Source organism: Anas platyrhynchos, chromosome 33, assembly GCF_047663525.1.
Source record: "Anas platyrhynchos isolate ZD024472 breed Pekin duck chromosome 33, IASCAAS_PekinDuck_T2T, whole genome shotgun sequence".
NCBI lineage: Eukaryota > Metazoa > Chordata > Aves > Anseriformes > Anatidae > Anas > Anas platyrhynchos.
The window spans coordinates 9,485,373-9,502,500 of NC_092618.1; the positions used below are offsets into that span (position 1 = coordinate 9,485,373).

At 45.9% G+C, this 17,128-nt stretch overlaps 1 protein-coding gene across 3 annotated transcripts in view; it reads right to left on the minus strand.

The window, feature by feature from the left end:
* The window catches only part of LOC119715018 (leucine-rich repeat and fibronectin type III domain-containing protein 1-like protein), a 43,221-nt gene extending 37,399 nt beyond the window's left edge, over nt 1-5,822 (minus strand). For 2 of the 3 annotated variants that reach the window (XM_038172156.2, XM_038172158.2), the window contains exon 1: nt 2,957-3,095. Coding sequence is in view for 1 of the 3 variants with exons in the window: in XM_038172157.2 (XP_038028085.1) it covers nt 2,957-2,997 (41 nt within the window). In the remaining 2 variants the exon portion in view is untranslated. Of the gene's footprint in view, nt 1-2,956; nt 3,101-5,653 lie in introns of those variants that run through there. The other variant, XM_038172157.2, reaches the window with a different exon arrangement.
* Between the last annotated feature and the right edge of the window lie 11,306 nt (nt 5,823-17,128).

Sequence of the window (17,128 nt, forward strand, 5' to 3'; positions counted from 1 at the left end):
AAATAGAAATAACAATGCTCTGAGAACTCTCATTTAATAAAAAAAAAAATAACATCAGGGAAAGAAGCAGCACTCGAAGCGCTCTTGCTGATTCAAGTGCGTTGGGCATGACAGGAACCCAAGCTCTTTTTGCCCTGAAAAGTGTTTTTTTTTTAGTTTTTTTTTTTTTGTTGTTGTTTTTTGGGAAATGTTTTAGCCTCAGAGCAGCTGAGCCGGACAGACGGCAGCTCGGAGCAAGGCTATTTCGGAATTCACGAGGACGTCACCCGGGGGGACCCGTGCCAGGAGCCGTGCTTGGTTCCAGCTGGAAAGGAGGAGCCGCTCCGCACCTCCAGCCTCTGGTGGAGGCCAAGCGGAGGCAGCGGGAAGGGAGAGGCTTAATTCAACCAGCCTAAAAAAAAAAAGCCAAAAAAAAAAAAAAAAAAAAAGGGGGTGGAATAAGGGCTCCCTCTCCTCGTGTTACCCAAGCAAAGGGCACGGAGCAGGAGCCACCAGCTGCGGTTGGAGCAGTCGCAGCCCCAGCCGGTGTCACAGCGGCCGTGTAGTGACATGACCTCCTTGGTCCAGGCTTGGCTCAAATTCAGCCCAGACAAACAAACAGACTGCAAAATCTGTCCCTGCCACCCCTCGCTCATTATTACGCAGAGATACTAAAGCCTAGCGCAGAGCACACCAAAAAAAAAAAAAAAAAAAAAAAAACACAACAAACCAATGCCATTTGGCAGCTGTTGTATACCATGAATCTGCAGAATAATTTGGGGCGGAATGGGACCTGCAAAGGGCATCTGGTCCAGCCCTAATCCATCCTTCTCAACGGCTTCCATCGGAGCTGAAGCGAAAGGTGAAGCCTGAACCATTTTCCCAGGCAGAAAAAAATGAGAAAGAAGGCTTTTCTGAACATAAAGGTCAGCTGGCAAAAATAATCCAAGGAGGCCAGCGATGGGAAAAGAAAGACTTCTAATTCATCACAGCCACAAAAGGTCCTCTGCCAAGGCGAAAACCAGCACCATCCTGCACATGTAGATATAGCAATTTATAGGCACATCACCAGTTTGCTGGGATATTTCCCAAAACACGGATTCCTGCGGGAATAATCCTGTTTGGTTCATTCCGAGAGGTGCACCCCTGCGTTTCATTTCCTGCTCCTCCACCACGCCTGTGCTTGGAATCAAGATGCTGGCTTTGCAAAACCAGCCTCCAGAAGACGTTTTCCAATCAATACGCATTATTTCCATCACAGCCAGGGCTCCCAGCACTCGTCCCAGAAAGCAGACAGGCGAATACAGCTCCGAAATGCAAAGCAGATCCAGCTCGGAGCCGATTCTGCCTCATGTTAGACATGCACGAAGGAAAAAAAAAAAAACAAAAAAAAAAAAACCCACACCACTAGCAACGTGGGCATGAGCTATTAACTCTTTTAGCAGAGCAATTTGGGAGCTTTTTTTACACGCTGCTTGTCTGCCTCCCTCCCACCTCCCATCACTTCCACTCCTCCCCGCAGCCCCAGCTCCCGGGGTTCAAAGGCAAGTGGAGGGCAGCGGGATCTGCAGCCTCCCGGGAGCAGCACGGACCCAGCGTGGGATGCACGTGAGCACCACCACTTGCTCCAACACCACTGAGATCCCAGCACTGAGGAGAGCCACCACGGTTCCAACAACAGGAATCGTACAGAAAGGTACCATAAAATAGTTATTTTCGGATAGAGGGGGACCAAACTCACGAGGGCACTGATGCTGTCATCTAAATTGCATTTCCTCACCTCGCCCAGAAATTTAAGGGAGGGAAGAATTAAACAAGAAGACCCAATCCTGATTTCCCAATTTCTCGTTGCCAAAGTGCTGCCCAGTTCCAACCCAGTGCCCCCCAGTCCTTATTTCTGTGGGCATCCATCTCTAAGCCGGTCACCACCAGAGATCCCAGAGGGGATGGAAGCAGCCCAGGGGGTGAAGAATAACCTTCAGAGCCATGCCAGAACACGGAAATGAGCCCAAATTTCATCCAAGACTGCACACACCTCGCCAAAATATCACCCACTTAAAGCTCCCTGCTCACCTGGCCCAGTGCTTGCTTGCCAAAAAAAAGGACAATGGGGAAAACACAAGGGAATGACTAAAAAGCTATTTGGGATATATTTGTTCTCCAAAAAAGTGTATGCTTGCAAGCACCTAGAAAACAAGCGGCTGCTAAAATTGGTCGAATTTAACAAAAACTTCACACTTTTATATTATAAAGCCTCGTCGTGAAGCCGGTTGGGTGCCACAGAAAAGCCACGGGAAGATTAATAATTCAGCTCGGAACGAGAAAAATCAACGCACACGGAGCAGGGATAGAAGAAGTTATTTGGTCTTGGCGCTGAGTGCCTACGACAGGGCTCAGCGGAGGCTCAGTGATCCTCGAAATTTGTCTGGAGGTGTGATTGTTCCCGACCAGAAAAGAATATGCACATATTTCATAGGCACTCTGCTCGACGGTGAGCTCCTGCCACTCCGGGGCTAAGTGTGGGATCAGAGACGTGGGGATAACAAAATAAAGCAGCCAGGCTCTTCTGGGTTTATAGAGGATCCAGGATTTCCCACCACAACAAAACTCCCTTTGCTCAATCCACATTAGTGAAAAAAATCCTTCATGATGATAACGGTATTTTTTTCCCCATTTTTCAAAATGAGTTCAATGCTAGATGTCATGTTGTCTGCCCTAGGCACCCAACCAAGAAAAATCCCAATTTGGGATGGATGCAAGCGTCTGCTAGAAGCAGATTTTTGGGTTTTGTTCTTTCTCTGGGACAACACGTGAAGGAAGGGAAGAGGGAAACTGAGCAGCAGGAGCACCAGGGGGGAATCCAGCTAAAACCAAGTAGGGCTCAAGCAGCAAAAAATCAAAGACCTCTTGGTCCACGCCATGAAGTTCCCCTTAATATCAACCACAACCATCATTATTTAAAAGTCTTCTTTCATACCTGCAGATGCAATAGGAAGCATTTAGCTTTTGTCCATCCATCTCCTACATCATGCAAAGACCCGGAGCAGACAGGGAGCCCATCCAGAGCGCCGCCCGCATCGTCCTCGTCTGAGCATCCAGCGTCCCCTCTCCGTGGCCCGACCTGGGGGGCACAGAAAGGATTGACAGGCTAAGTAAAACTCTATCCTGCCAAAAAATTTCAAGAAAATTAGGAGCTGCGGACGTCCTTCTGGCTTTTGGACATCCGAAAAGCACATTTTATGGAGAGAAACCAAATTATTTCAAGCAAATTAGGAGCTGCAGAGGTCCTTCTGGGTTTTGGACACCCAAAAATCATGTGTTATGGAGAGTAACCAAAACCATCGTGAAGACAGGGGCTGTGAGATGTCAAACAACATTTTTTTTTTGGTTTATGCTCATTTAGGAGCACATTTCTCAGGAGCATCCCGCCCCGTTCGTGTCACTACCAGAAAATGATGGGAGCTGCTTTAACCGAGCAGAAAGTTTGGCTGACGGTGCCAACAGCAGCCGAAAACGCTGCTCCCGCCAGGAGCCAACACCACGGGCCGTAAATGTGCTCATTTCGCATTCGAGCAAGCTGCCACGCAAAATTTCCAGCACCCAAAATCTCGCAGCCACCCAGGCCCTTTATGGGATTTGGGAGCATCGGGCACCAAAGCACAGAGCGCAAATCCCATGGATCAGGATCACGGACCACTTAACAACAGCTCTTTTTCTAATAAAATTCCCCGTGCTGAAACCACATGAAATATTCAGAGTGAGAATAAAACCCGCGTGCTAAGTGGCAACACCGACTCTAACAGCATGGGTTTTTTTCCCATTGCTCCTCGCTCCAATCTCAGCGCTCTCCCATAGCACCACCACTAAAAACACCCCCAAAAAAATAGCGTGGAGCCACCAGCCCTGGGAGCGCTGGTGCAAATCCCAGCTGGGGATGAGATTTCCCCACGTGCACACCGCCAGAAGGACGCGGGCACGGGCCCTCTCGCGGCGAGCGAGGCAGAGGAAAATCCCCCCCCCCAAGCCTCAGCATGGAGAGAGAAAATGCTGCAACTGCCTGCAGCAACGCCGGCGATCGGCGAGTCTCCCGGGTTACCAACTTGGAAAAAAATCACACGGGAGGTTAAGAACATGTAATTTCCCCCAAAATTAGGAGAAGGTGGGGAAAAAAAATAATAACAGTCGGTCGCTTGTGAATTATGGTCATCCAGGCACGTTAAAAAATTGAGCATTAAGTACAACCAATCCTCGCTGCTGATTTTTTTTTTTCTTTAATAGGCTGTGAAAGGTATTTTTTAGGTTTATAAATAGATTAAGTGCCCTGCGTGCTTCACAGGAAGAGTTTGCACTGACACACATCCAGCTGCGAAATGCAGACGGCAGGCAAGGACTGCAGGTGGTTTGGGGGCTCCTTCAGAGCCAAGCCTTCCTCTGCTAGACCAAAACCCTGCTTCCACCCTGATTTTCGGGGTAACGTGGCCCAGCGCCTCCCAGCTCCTGCCCTGCTCTGCTCGCCAGGTGGGTGAGGATGAAAAAACTCAGGCCGGCTCCACAATCAATGCAGTCTTTTTTTTTTTTTTTTCCCCTCTATTTTCTGCAGAGAATCACCTTATGGGGCTCAATGACAGCACAAGCACCCCCTATAAAAATGCTTCGGTACCCAGAGCATCCTTGGGTACCCAGAGCATCCTTGGGTACCCAGAGCATCCTTTGGTAACCCAGGACATCATTTGGTACCCAGAGCATCCTTGGGTACCCAAAGCATCCTTTGGTACCCAGAGCATCCTTTGGTAACCCAGGGCATCCTTTGGTACCCAGAGCATCCTTTGGTACCCAGAGCATCCTTGGGTACCCAAAGCATCCTTTGGTACCCAGAGCATCCTTTGGTAACCCAGAGCATCCTTGGGTACCCAGAGCATCCTTGGGTACCCAGAGCATCCTTCGCCCCTTTTCGGAGAGAGAACAAGCCCGGAAGGTCGTGCCCCTTGGATGTGACCTCGAGCTGGCAGGGGCCTCTCTCACACCCCTCCGCACCGCCCCGTCCCCTGGCTGCACAGCCGAATATTGCTTGCAGAAAGGGCACGCAGCACTCAAGATCCTAAAAAAAAAATAAAAAAATAAAAAAATAAAAAGAGGACTGCAAACCAAGCAGGTGTGCAATGCCACCCAGGAGTGATGAAAGGGAAAAAAATCCCCAAAAAAAGCACTGGAAAGGCTCAGTAGCCATCATCCTCACGACTCCAAGCCAGACATTTTTTTTTTTCTCTCTCTTTTTTTTTTTTTTCCCCTCCTCTCTGCAAAAAAGCTGCATCGCGGGGCTCGGCGTGCGCCTGCAATGGGCAGGGTGGATCCCACCTCCCTCGGCGGAGACAGGGCAGGCAGAGCCGGCAATGACACTGCAATTTATCAACAACTAGTGGGGCGAAAAAGGAGAAAAAAAAAAAAAAAAAAGAAAGGAAAAAAAAAAAAATAATAAAAAAAAAAAATTAAAAAACCTCCGAGCCCCCTCCACCCCCATCCCCATCCTGATTTTCCCCGGTGCTGAGCGCTCCGAAGCGGGAGCACAAAGGCGGCGGCACCGCTGCCAAACCGGAGCATCCCCCCCCGGTAGCGACCCCCACCCCCCGGACCCCCTCTTTTCCTCCTCCTCCTCCTCATCTTCATCCCCGCTCACCTCTCCCCGGGGCCGAGCCTAGCGCGGGGGCGCCCCCCGCGCCGCGCCCGCCGCTCCCCCGCCGCCCATGGTCGCGGCTCCGCTCCCCGCGGAGGCTCCCGCACCGGCGGAGCCGGCCCCCGCCGCTGCCGCAGGGGCCGCGCCCGCTCCGCTCCGCCCCGGCTCCGGTTCCGCTCCGCCCCGGCTCCGGCTCCGGCTCCGGCTCCGCGCAGCGGCGGCACCGGGGGGGCGGCACCGGGAGGCGGGGACGCGGCGCGGCGCGACCCCGGGATCCGAATTCCGGCTGAATCGCCCCAAAAGTGCAAGTTTTTTTTTTCTTTTTTCCTTTTTTTTTTTTTTTTTACCCCCCCCTTTTTTTTTTTTTTTTTTTTTTTTTTTTTTTCCGGGAACGGGATTGCCCCTTAATTGTAAGGGGGCTTTATTTTATTATTTTATTTTATTTTATTTTATTTTATTTTATTTTATTTTATTTTATTTTATTTTATTTTATTTTATTTTATTATTTTATTTTATTTTATTTTATTTTATTTTATTTTATTTTACTTTATTTTATTTTACTTTATTTTATTTTACTTTATTTTACTTTATTTTATTTTACTTTATTTTATTTTACTTTACTTTATTTTACTTTACTTTACTTTACTTTATTTTACTTTATTTTACTTTATTTTATTTTACTTTATTTTATTTTACTTTACTTTATTTTACTTTACTTTATTTTACTTTACTTTACTTTACTTTATTTTACTTTATTTTACTTTATTTTACTTTATTTTATTTTACTTTATTTTATTTTACTTTATTTTACTTTATTTTACTTTATTTTACTTTACTTTATTTTACTTTATTTTACTTTACTTTACTTTACTTTACTTTACTTTACTTTACTTTACTTTACTTTATTTTACTTTATTTTACTTTATTTTACTTTATTTTACTTTATTCCCCGTAAACGTGATTCCCCCTTAATTATTCTTTTTATTTATTTATTTTTCCCGGCAAACGGCCTTCTCAGTTAATTACAATATCTATTTATTTTTCCTGGTGAACAGGCTCCCCCTTAACGGCACGTTAAATACGTATATGTATATTCCCCTAATGTATTTATATATTTTTTCCCACTAATATAATATATATATTCCCACTAATATCATATATATACCCACTTTTACATATCTATACACTAATACACCATTCCCACTAATAGGGTTTTCCCATTAATTGGCCTTTAATTATAGGGTTTTTCCAGACTGTTAATTGGCCTTTAACTCCACGCCTTTTTTATTTTATTTTATTTTATTTTATTTTATTTTATTTTATTTTATTTTATTTTATTTTATTTTATTTTATTTTATTTTATTTTATTTTATTTTATTTTATTTTATTTGTTTTTTTTGGTTTTGTTTGTTTGGGTGGTTTTTGTTTTGGTGGTGGGGATTAGTCGGGATTACCGTTAGTTACCCGTTAATTATTCTTTTAGCAGACGAGGATTCCCCTTTAACTGCGTGTTAATTACAACTTTGTTTTCACTGATGGGGAATACCCGTGAATCGCCTGCTAATTACAAGTTTCCTCAGTGATTGAATTACCCGTTAATTGCCTGTTAATTACAAGGGTTTTTCTTTGCAGTTATGGAATGAGACGTTAATTACAACCTGTTTTTTTTTTTTTTTTCCTTTTTTTTTTTTTCTTCCCGGTAATTGGAATTACTTGTTAATTGCCAGTTAATCATGTGGATTATTTTTTTTTTTCAGCTGGTGAAAAAATAGATTTATGAAAAAATTAAAATAATAGGCGTAAGTAGGGCTAAGCATCTTTACTCATGTGGCATCGGGTGAGGCTCGTCCGGTCCAAGAAGGGGGGCTCGAAGGGTTGGTTTAGGTCAATTTTGGCTCCTTTGGGATTTTCTGTGACCCTAAAAGGGGAACAGGAACACGCTCCGGAGCTGTGTGCTGCTGAACTGCTAAAGTGGCCTTCTTGCCATGGAAAAAAATCCTTTTTTTTTTTTTTTTTTCCATGGAAAAACTCCTTTTCCACACACAATATGTAGAAAAGGGTATAGAAGAAGGAAAAAAAAATACACTTCAAAATCCTTCCTTTTCTCTTCCTTTAGCCAAAGCAGCTACAAAACTCCAAATCATTCGAGCATCGTGCTGCAGAGGAAGTCTTCGCAATTTTGGGGTCATGAAAGTAACGCATTGGGTGCATGGTTGTGTTCAAATCCCTTGACATTCCCCCCAAAATTATTGAGCTCGTGCCTTTGTTTCCTCCTTCTTTCAAGGACCTACGGGGATTTCCTTTGTACGCCGAGCTTGTTGTGCCCATTGCACAGGGCTGAATGTTGAGGTCATCCTTTTGGTACAAAAAAAAGGGTACATCACCCTTTTTCTCTTTGTTTCATGACTTTAAAACCCCACGGTGCCAAGAGCCAGCTCTACCTTTTTGGCTTCTCCTCGTGTCCCCAGGAGACTTGTGCTCATGTTGATGTTGTTTCCAGGCACCAAAACTAGGCAATACACCCCAAAACGATGTTGCGGATGAAAGCTGGACCAAGAAACTGCTGAGACATCACCGAATTGCCCTGAGACTACCCCGTGAGCCCCGACACGACCTGTTCGTGATCTCCTTGACTTCAGGAGCTGGCTTCTGAGGATATTTGGAATTGCACAGGGATAAAGGGCAGCCTCCGCTGTGGATTTTGGAATACCATGAGAAGATGTTAGGCTCTTATCACCACCGCGGGACCCCCGTGCCTGCCCTTACCAGCCCACCAGCTGCTTGCTGGGAGCCCCAGCAGAGAGCTGGAGCAGCCGAGGGTTGTTTGGCCACAACACGACGGCGTGAATTCGGAGCTTAAAAGCCAGCGTGTGTCAAATCCAGGGCCTTGGCAGCAGGCAGCGCAAACATCTGTGCGATAAGCCTCCAGGTAGGAAAAATGCCAACGGAAGGAGACAGAAGCGACTCCTAGACACAATGGAGCGCGGATGTAAAAACGCGGCTTACGAATTGCACAGACAAATTGCTATCCAAGCACGGCGTATAGCTCCTGGTTATTTTTATTTTATTTATTTATTTCGAGAAATCCTTGCTTACCACAGCAATCCCTCCTAACTGTAGCTGTTGACGATCGTTTTGCAAAACACACAGCCAATATTTCCGTTGAACCCGAGGTGGTGGATTGGCTTTCGAGGTGGCCCAGCAAAACCAAACAGCAGCTTTGAGGAGCTCCGGTTGCTTTCGGAGGCACTTGCATCACTGCCCCGTGGTGGTTTCAGCCCAATGGTCCCATTTTGGGACTGGCGTGATGAGGATTTGGTCCTATAGATGCTGCCTGAGCAGAGCGCCGCCAGCTATTTCCCCTCTCCAGTTGTGTGTTGTCCTAGAATAAGATCAAGAAAATATATATCTGTTAACGTCTGTAGGCTGGAGGCATTTGAAATGGGGAGGAACCGCATTTCTTCAGGCTGCAATCTGAATTTATTTGCATCGCTGATGACTTCAAAATTAGAAGCAGTTATTGGTGTCTGGCTTTCTGGAGGAAAGCAAAGGCTGCAGAATTGCAAGTGCAACTCATGTATAATGGATGCCAGGCTTGTAGTCCATGGAGAAGGTGTTTTTCCTGCACAGGAGGAAGGTTGAGCAGAATGCAAATGCCTTGTTCAGCCCGAAATATTCCATTGGCATCAGTGTGGGAGAGGTATCTGATATAAACCTTAAATACCCATCAGCTTGCTTCATGCCTGTGGGGAACCAGCAAATTAGACCCTGTGGTTTAATAAACAATCCTTTGATGGAGGAGGAACTATGCAAAATATTCTTCCCATAAGGCTCGAAACCAAATCGGCTCCCTGCTGTACCTGGGAGGGGAAAGCACGGCAGCGCTGCTGCTACGAGAAGGAAACTTTTCCAAGCAGCCCGCCTGCAGGAAAATACAATAACAGGTTGGTCGGCGGGTTTATTTTCCTCTGGGCTTCTCCATTTTCCATTCCCACTCGTATCCAGCTCCACAACTTAGGATGTTAGGAGAAATTTCTTTATCGAAAGGGTTTCGTGGCATTGGAATTGGCTGCCCGGGGAAGTGTTGGAGTCACCATCCCTGGAGGTCTCCAAGAAAGGAGAAAAAAAAAAAAAAAGAAAAAAACCCACTCTACTAAAAAAAAAAAAAGAAAAAAACCACTCTACTAAATTCAAAATCTACAGATTTAGAATTTAGTAGAGTGGTTTAGTGGTGGGCTTTAGTACTAGAGGTGGGCTTTAGTACTAGAGGTCTTTTCCAAGCTGAACTGTGATTCTACAACTCCTAAATTCAGCAGTGGGAGATTTTTCGTGCCTTTAATCCTTGCAACCGAAGGCAAGGCCGAGCTGCTTTGAATTCTGCTCTATGCCCATAAAATAAAGCAGGAGGGAATTAGGTGCTACTTGTTAGGTTAACCCCTGCTGCCTCGACAAGGATGTCGGCACCTCGTTGCTTATCCCCATCGCTGTCTAGAGGGAATTGCAGACCTAGCCGAGCGCCTGGGTGCCCACATGAACTGTCACCGTGATAACCAATTGTCTGGTAACTCTCTGAAGCTCCAGCAAAAGAGTCAGCAAGGCTTTTCAGCGGAATACCGTGTTTCAGCACTTGTTGCCATGCCTCCAGGGCTGTCTCCTTGAGCTAACAAGAGAGGGAGAGTGGCTTTTTGGAAATGCATTGTGACACCTCCTTCTAGAGATGGCTAGATATCCTATCTGTGTTCCTCACGCTGTGAATCATCGCAGATCAGAGCACCCTTCTCCGCCGAGGCTCCAGCAGCCTTTAAATGTTACAGGCTCGCACGCCAGCGTGAGCGGGTTTTTCTGAAAAGCCAGCCCACGTCCTATTCTTGTCATCTGTCCCCTTCTCTTATTTCCCCTTGTTCCTCGTTTGTCCTTTCATACCGTGAGTCCTGGCATCTCTGTGCGATGCCACTGAGGCTGGACACATCTGCTGCCAAGTGCTCCCTCCTCGTTTTATTTTTGCTGGCTCTTTTTGAGGCCAATAAATACCTTTTGGTCCCCTTTACAACTGCACCCACATCTCCTGGCCTCGTGGTGCCTCTCTGCTTTCGGATGAGGAGACTTTGTTGACCTTGATGGTTTCCTCCTAGGAGGACATGGGTGAGGCTGGTTCAAGATGTGACTTCTGCACTAAGCTTTTCTTTTAAGTGGGGATTTACAGATTTTGGCTGGTTTCAGCTCAGCCTAGTCGTTTGTCTGCTCTGTTGCCCTAGAAGAGGCTCTTCCATAGGCAGTGATCCTCTTTGTCCCTGTCCTCCAAGCAGACATTACAAAAGGCTCTCTGTAGGTTGGAAGCAATAACCAGGTGAGCATTAAAACAATCGTAAAAGATGCCATTGGACCTTATGGGGAGCATCTTGAGTTATTTTGCAGCTACTCGATGAAGCCTTGCTGCCAGATCTAAAATCGGTGCCATCCATATGGAGAAGTCAACGCTGGCAGAGAACACGTTCCCTTGGTCATCTCTTGAACCCATCCTTTTCCTCTCCGAAAATTCATTCCTGTTGGAGCTGACTGACATAAACTCCCCTCTCTTGGATCTCCAGACCCAAGCAGATGATTGTTTGGAGCTTCCAGCTGACCTGGAGGATCCCAAGGAGCTGCTGAAGTGAGATCTTCCTGAAGTCCTGCTGGGGTTGGTCCCTCAAAAGCCTCCCCTACTTGACTTGTTGGCCTAACGAAGCTGCCCTGTGAAGCTAATGGGGTTAAACAGTCTCCCCTAACTCCTAATGAAATATTGGCTTATATCTGGTGTTTAAAAATCCCCTGTGGATGAAATGAGATGTATATTCAAATGTATTTGTGCTCACCATGGTGCTGGGCTCTGCAGGGCGAGGTGAGGCAGCTAGCAAGGGTAAAGATGTTTGGGAAGAATGCGTCTTCCCTGGGGAGACCCCGAGGAGCTGACTTTGTAGTAAACGTGTGTCCTGAGCTGACCTGTTCAGAAAATCAGGAGGAACACTTCTGGAGTGCTCGATTTCCTCCCCATTTTCTGGGCATCTAAATGGCAATGCGCACTGGTGGTGCTGCATGGTCACCGATGTGATCCAACTGCTTTAGATCCCCAAAACCGTCCACGTTGTTTCAACCTGGTCCTTGCTTTGCTGCTGGAGCTCTCTCCAACCTGCTTCACACTATTAGGATGCTCATTTTGTTTCATTCTTGGTCTTAATTTGTCTCGTTTGTCACAAATTTATTTTGTCTCATAGGGAGATTTGTTGCATACTCTCCATTCTGGTTGGAGCTCGGCATTTCTCCTCAATACTTTGCAGTCTAAGATTATTGCACGAAAAATACCAGAACTCGGCTTAGGCTTCCAAAAATAACAAAATCCAGTTTGGAGATGTGGCGATTAATGCCAGCCCGCCGCACGCAGCCTCTCCTCGGAGCACCGGGGCTGCATTGCGGACCCGAGCGCGTATTTGCCTCAATAGGGGCCGTCCTTTTGTAAAGTGCCATATGCGTGCCACATTGCAGCTGGTTACCATGTCAACCTCTGAACGATCCTTTTTTTATTATTATTATTGAAAGGCGAGAAGGTAGGTACACGAAGTCCATTGATCTCGCTTGCCACCACTCTTTCATTGCACCGCGCCGCTTCTTCCTGGGAATGCTCTCGCATTAACAGAGGGGTTGCTTTGGGTTTTATTTCTTCTCCGATGCTCTCCGCCGTGATTCTTCATAGGGGGCTGTGGTAGTCAGCAGAAGGGAAAGCGGTGTCATACGAAGACCAAATTGGCAAAATCTCTATGCGTGTGGTCCTCTTTGTGCCTCTTTTCGGGAAGCTGCTGCTGGGAGTCTGTTAGTTAAATACGGACCCGAGGCTTTTTGGACAGCATAAGGTGGTGAGATGAGGCTTGCCAGGGCTTCACCTACAGCTCTTAGTGGTAGAGGGGTTTCCTGAGACCCCCAAATCCTCGATTTGTCTTGTTGGGATGCTCTTTTTCTTTTTTTTTCTTGCACCTGGAAATATCAGCATGACGCCAAATATTTTGACCACGTCTTAGGCATTCCCTCTTCCTTATGGCTCTCTGCTGGGGGGTGGAAGACTTGCTGGGGAAAGATTGGCCTTTGGTTTGTTCCAGAAATCAAACGAAGAATTCTAGACTCATCAGAGTGATACCTGAGGTGGATGAGCAATGAACTAACAGATCGTTTAGACTGATGCATTCATACCCAAAACTCATTTGTTCTCTCTGATTTGTTCGCCTGTGTCCTGAAAACACAACTTCTTGTGGTGCCTGTGCTCAGGTTGTACCAAAGCTGGCTCATTTTTGCTCCAGTTAATGAAGAAGCATGGCATCAGTCTGCATTGAAACCAAAAGTCAGACCAATCATCCCCAAAAAACGGTTAGGGCAAACACGACCAAGACCACTGCTTGGTTTTTGTGATAACCCCAGATGTTGAATATCGTAGAAGGGAAATTAACAGAAGGAGGAACGTGGAGATGGAAATGGAGATGGAGAAGACCTTCTGGATAAGCCTAAAGATGAAAAGCTCTTTGGTTTGCATTCTGGCTTTGTTCCCTGCCCAAGTTAAGATGCGTTCCCATCCAAGGAGATGCTGTTCGTCAGAACTAAGGATAAATACCCTCTATCCTTCAGCTTCCTCTCGCTGTGGTTCTTGGTTTGATTCAGCGTGATTGCCGAAGCCCCAGCTCCTCTAAGTGGAAGTCTTCATAATGCTCATCACTTAATGCCCAACACTTCGAGGCTTGTTCAGTCTCAGAACGAAATCCCGAAAGAAACGCCACAACTTAAACCATTTATTTTATTTTTTTTTAACTTTTCCAACTTGACAGAAATTGAGCTCATTTCCTTCGTGCGTGTGCTCAGACGTGATTTGTGGCATCCTCGTGCTGGTGCCTCTGTGGTTAGCCAGTTTGCTGGTAACAAAGCAAGCATCTGCATTCATGTTGGCAGGGATTTCTCATTTCACAGCTGGAGCACTGCTTGTTAACTCTCCTCCACAGCGACGAAATAATCTGGGAGCAGAGCTCACTGAACTTTTTCCTATTAAATTCCAAAAGTGCCCGACCCGGCCACTTTCACCTCTGTGGCAGCATCAAGATTAATGCCTGTATTACTGCTTATAGCCCAGCATACAGCAGTCAAGCCTGTCCGTGATAAATAACACTTTTCCATGCAATGGGACTAAGTGTTCTGACCTTTTGCTGTCGAAAGGCAATAACAAGTTGTGGGCTGACCCCAGCCAGCAGCTAAGATTTTTTTTTTTTTTTTTTTCTTTTTCTGGGACTTTTTCCATCAAGTTCAGCCTTTAATTCCCTGGAAAGCTAGCTGGGTTGTTTGCTGCTCGTGCTTACACGCTGCCTGCTCCGGTTGACTTGATGAACTACTTGCCTGTATTTTATACGACCTGTCCTTCCTAATAAAATCATACCTGGTGACTTGAGAGCCGCTTTAATAGAAACTGAGTGAGAACAGGATTGTGCTGTTGGTGGGGCTTTGCTAACAGCTGTTCCTTAACGCTCATCCAGGCTGTTGACTATGACTAAACGTGAGTCTACTCCGGAATACATGACCTGTGCCACCGGTAACAGGTTTTATTCCCCCAGGGTAAAGCAAAGAAATACAGCAGCATGTTTGCTAGCAGAGTTTGTCTCCCTAACATTAATATTAAAGGTTTCTACCCCTACTACGTCTCTCTCAAGCCCCAAACTTGCAGCAGAGGTGTCCAAAGTGATAAAATATGCTACCTCCTGACATCTCTCCCTGCTTGCTGGATGCGGTGGAAGCCAGTGCGTTGTGTCTGGCAGCGAGATTTTTATTTCAAATGGAGCAGAGAAGGGAGCAAGAATGATGTTCGGGAGCTCAAACATGCAAGCAGCAGAAATTTCTCTTAACCACTGCTTTACAGCTGGTGTAAGGAATCGTATGGGTTCCTGCATGGGCAGCGTCTCCTTTACCAGCCCATCTGGGTTTTATTCGCCATCTCGTGAAGTTTGTCTTGAGGATCAGGCGTGCTGCTCAAAATAAATCTCGTTCTGCACCGGAATTTTTCTTAATGCTGCCCTGAAGTGGTCAGGAAGGATTTACAGGCTCATGCATCAACCCTAGAGCAGGCAAAATTGTCTTTAAATGGGATTTTGAAGTGATAATCTTCCCTCTCAATGGAAGCGGTTTTAATTTTTCTTTCAGGAAGCAAGGTTGGGGGCCTGGCGCTGGCATGTTGTGGCTTCAGTATTTAAGTAACTCTCAGGGAAAATAATTGCAAACAGAGCAATTCCAATCAAACAAGCGTTTAAGGTATTACTGCTGCGTGCAATGTGCGACTGCTCCCATTCTCAGGAGTAACGTGCCAGAATAGTTGGAGGAAATTTTTTAATTCAGCCTTGATTATCGTTATTTTTTTGAACTTGCTTTCGGAAAGAGTTGCTGCAGGGTGGGCAGCCATCCTCCAGCAGGCAGCTGGATGTTTCCGAATGCCACCTCCCATCATCAGGAGATGGGGACGGGCTCCTGGAGAAAGGAAATTAAATCCTGAAGTGAAAAGCTCTGTATGATATTGAAAAGCTCTGGAGAGGCACGCTGGCAATTTTTGTCTTGTCTGAAGCAAGCTGCAGGTCCTGAACCTGCAAGGAACACGAGTGTGATTTGGACTCGGGTGAATAGTTCAGCCGCCGCTTTCCGTTTATTTTTTATTGTATTATATTTTTTTTGTCACTTGGTTATATGTTGTCTCTCACCCACTTTTCGTGCTGCCTCAGTACTGAATCATCTCCTTCGCATATTAAGTTTTAACAAAGTGCTGTAAGAATGACTTCATTACATATATTTTTTTTTAATTATTAAAGCAGCTCAAAAGCTCGACGCGAATGGAAGCGACAGGCAGGTGGATGCTCAGGACGGGCGGAAATAATGTTCAACTAGTTCAATTTCAGGATTCCGTAACGCAATATGATTTAATAACACGGTCTGTCAGCTTGCTGTACAAAGGTGGAAAAACCCCATAGCTTCCTCCTAGGAAATACAAAACAACCTACTTTGGAGCTGGTTTTTTTTTGTTTGTTTTGTTTGGTTGGTTGGTTTTTGTTTTTGGGGTTTCTTGTTTGTTTGTTTGTTTTTTGTTTTTTGTTTTTTGTTTTTTTTTTTTTCCTATGTGAACTTAAAAAAAAAAAAAATAGCAGAGATTTTGGGGGCAAATTTCTACCCTTTTGGAACCAGGAGGTGGTGATTTTGTGCTGAAAAAGGAGGTTTAAGGCTTTCAGGAGGTACAGGCTTCCTCGCCACCGCTGCCTCCGCTTCACCCAAGCTGCCAAACAAAACCAACAGCTGGGGAGAAGAAAAGCCACTAATTTTCATGTAAATACAAGTAAAGCTTTGGTACAACAGAAGTAGCAGAACCATGCAGAGGCTGATCTAGGGGGGGTCCTGTCGAGGCCATAAAATGGTTTTCCTGGGGCCCCAGCTGAGGAGGAACAGTAGAAAATGAAGAACAACATGTACAGCTGGTGATAAGGGGAAAAAGGCTGCGGTGCCAATTGTGCTTGGCGGAAACCTTCTCCCCGTCGATGATCTTATTATCCATCTGTTTGGGAATGGCCATAATGGTGTTAGTCATGACTTTCTCAAATAGAAATAGAGAGGATTGAGTGGGAGTGAAAGCCTGCTGCCAGGGGGGGAGAGGATGGAGTCCCGCAGCCAACGCAGCCGTCTGAAGCCTTGCAAGTCGAGGAAGAGCAAACAGAGGAAAGCCACCTCCACCTCGTCCCCCGTGCTCGTGCTTGAGAACACCAAAACTTCCCAGCAGAAGGCTGGAGCGATCAGGGGGTGGCTGGGGATGCCGGTCCTCGGGTCCCTCGAGGGCATCTGGGGACGGTCAGAGTAAGGCTGGTGGTCACACACGATGAGCGACCTCCGCTAATTAATTCGGGGAATATTCCCATTAACACGGTGTAATGCCCTTGAAGGTGAACTCTAAGAGAGAAACTCGATGGATGAGCTCCTCTCCAGTCCAGTCATTCCCCTCCAGTCTGGGAACAAAAAGACCCACTACATTTTCTTGTTAAAATTATTTTTTTGGGGACAGGTCTTGCTGATGGTTTTTTTTTGGGGACAGGTCTTGCTGATGTTTTTTTTGGGGGGGACAGGTCTTGCTGATGGGGTGATTTTTGGCAAGGAAGCTGCAGGTTGTTTTGGCAAGGATGCTCTGGCTTCTGGGTGAAGTCGACTCTTTATTTTTGAGGCTCAATGCAGGCAGTGGTTGTGGAGCATTTGGGAAGCGGAATGGGCTGGGCTGGATTCATCCCCACTGTGCAACAATCCTCCCAGAGGTGAAAATACAAATATATAATACAAATATTATATTATAGTAATACATCTGCTGCTGCTTCATGACAAGTGCAGGCAGAGTGACCAAATCTGTGTTTTTTGTTTTTTTTTAATTATTATTATTATTTATTAATTAATTAATTT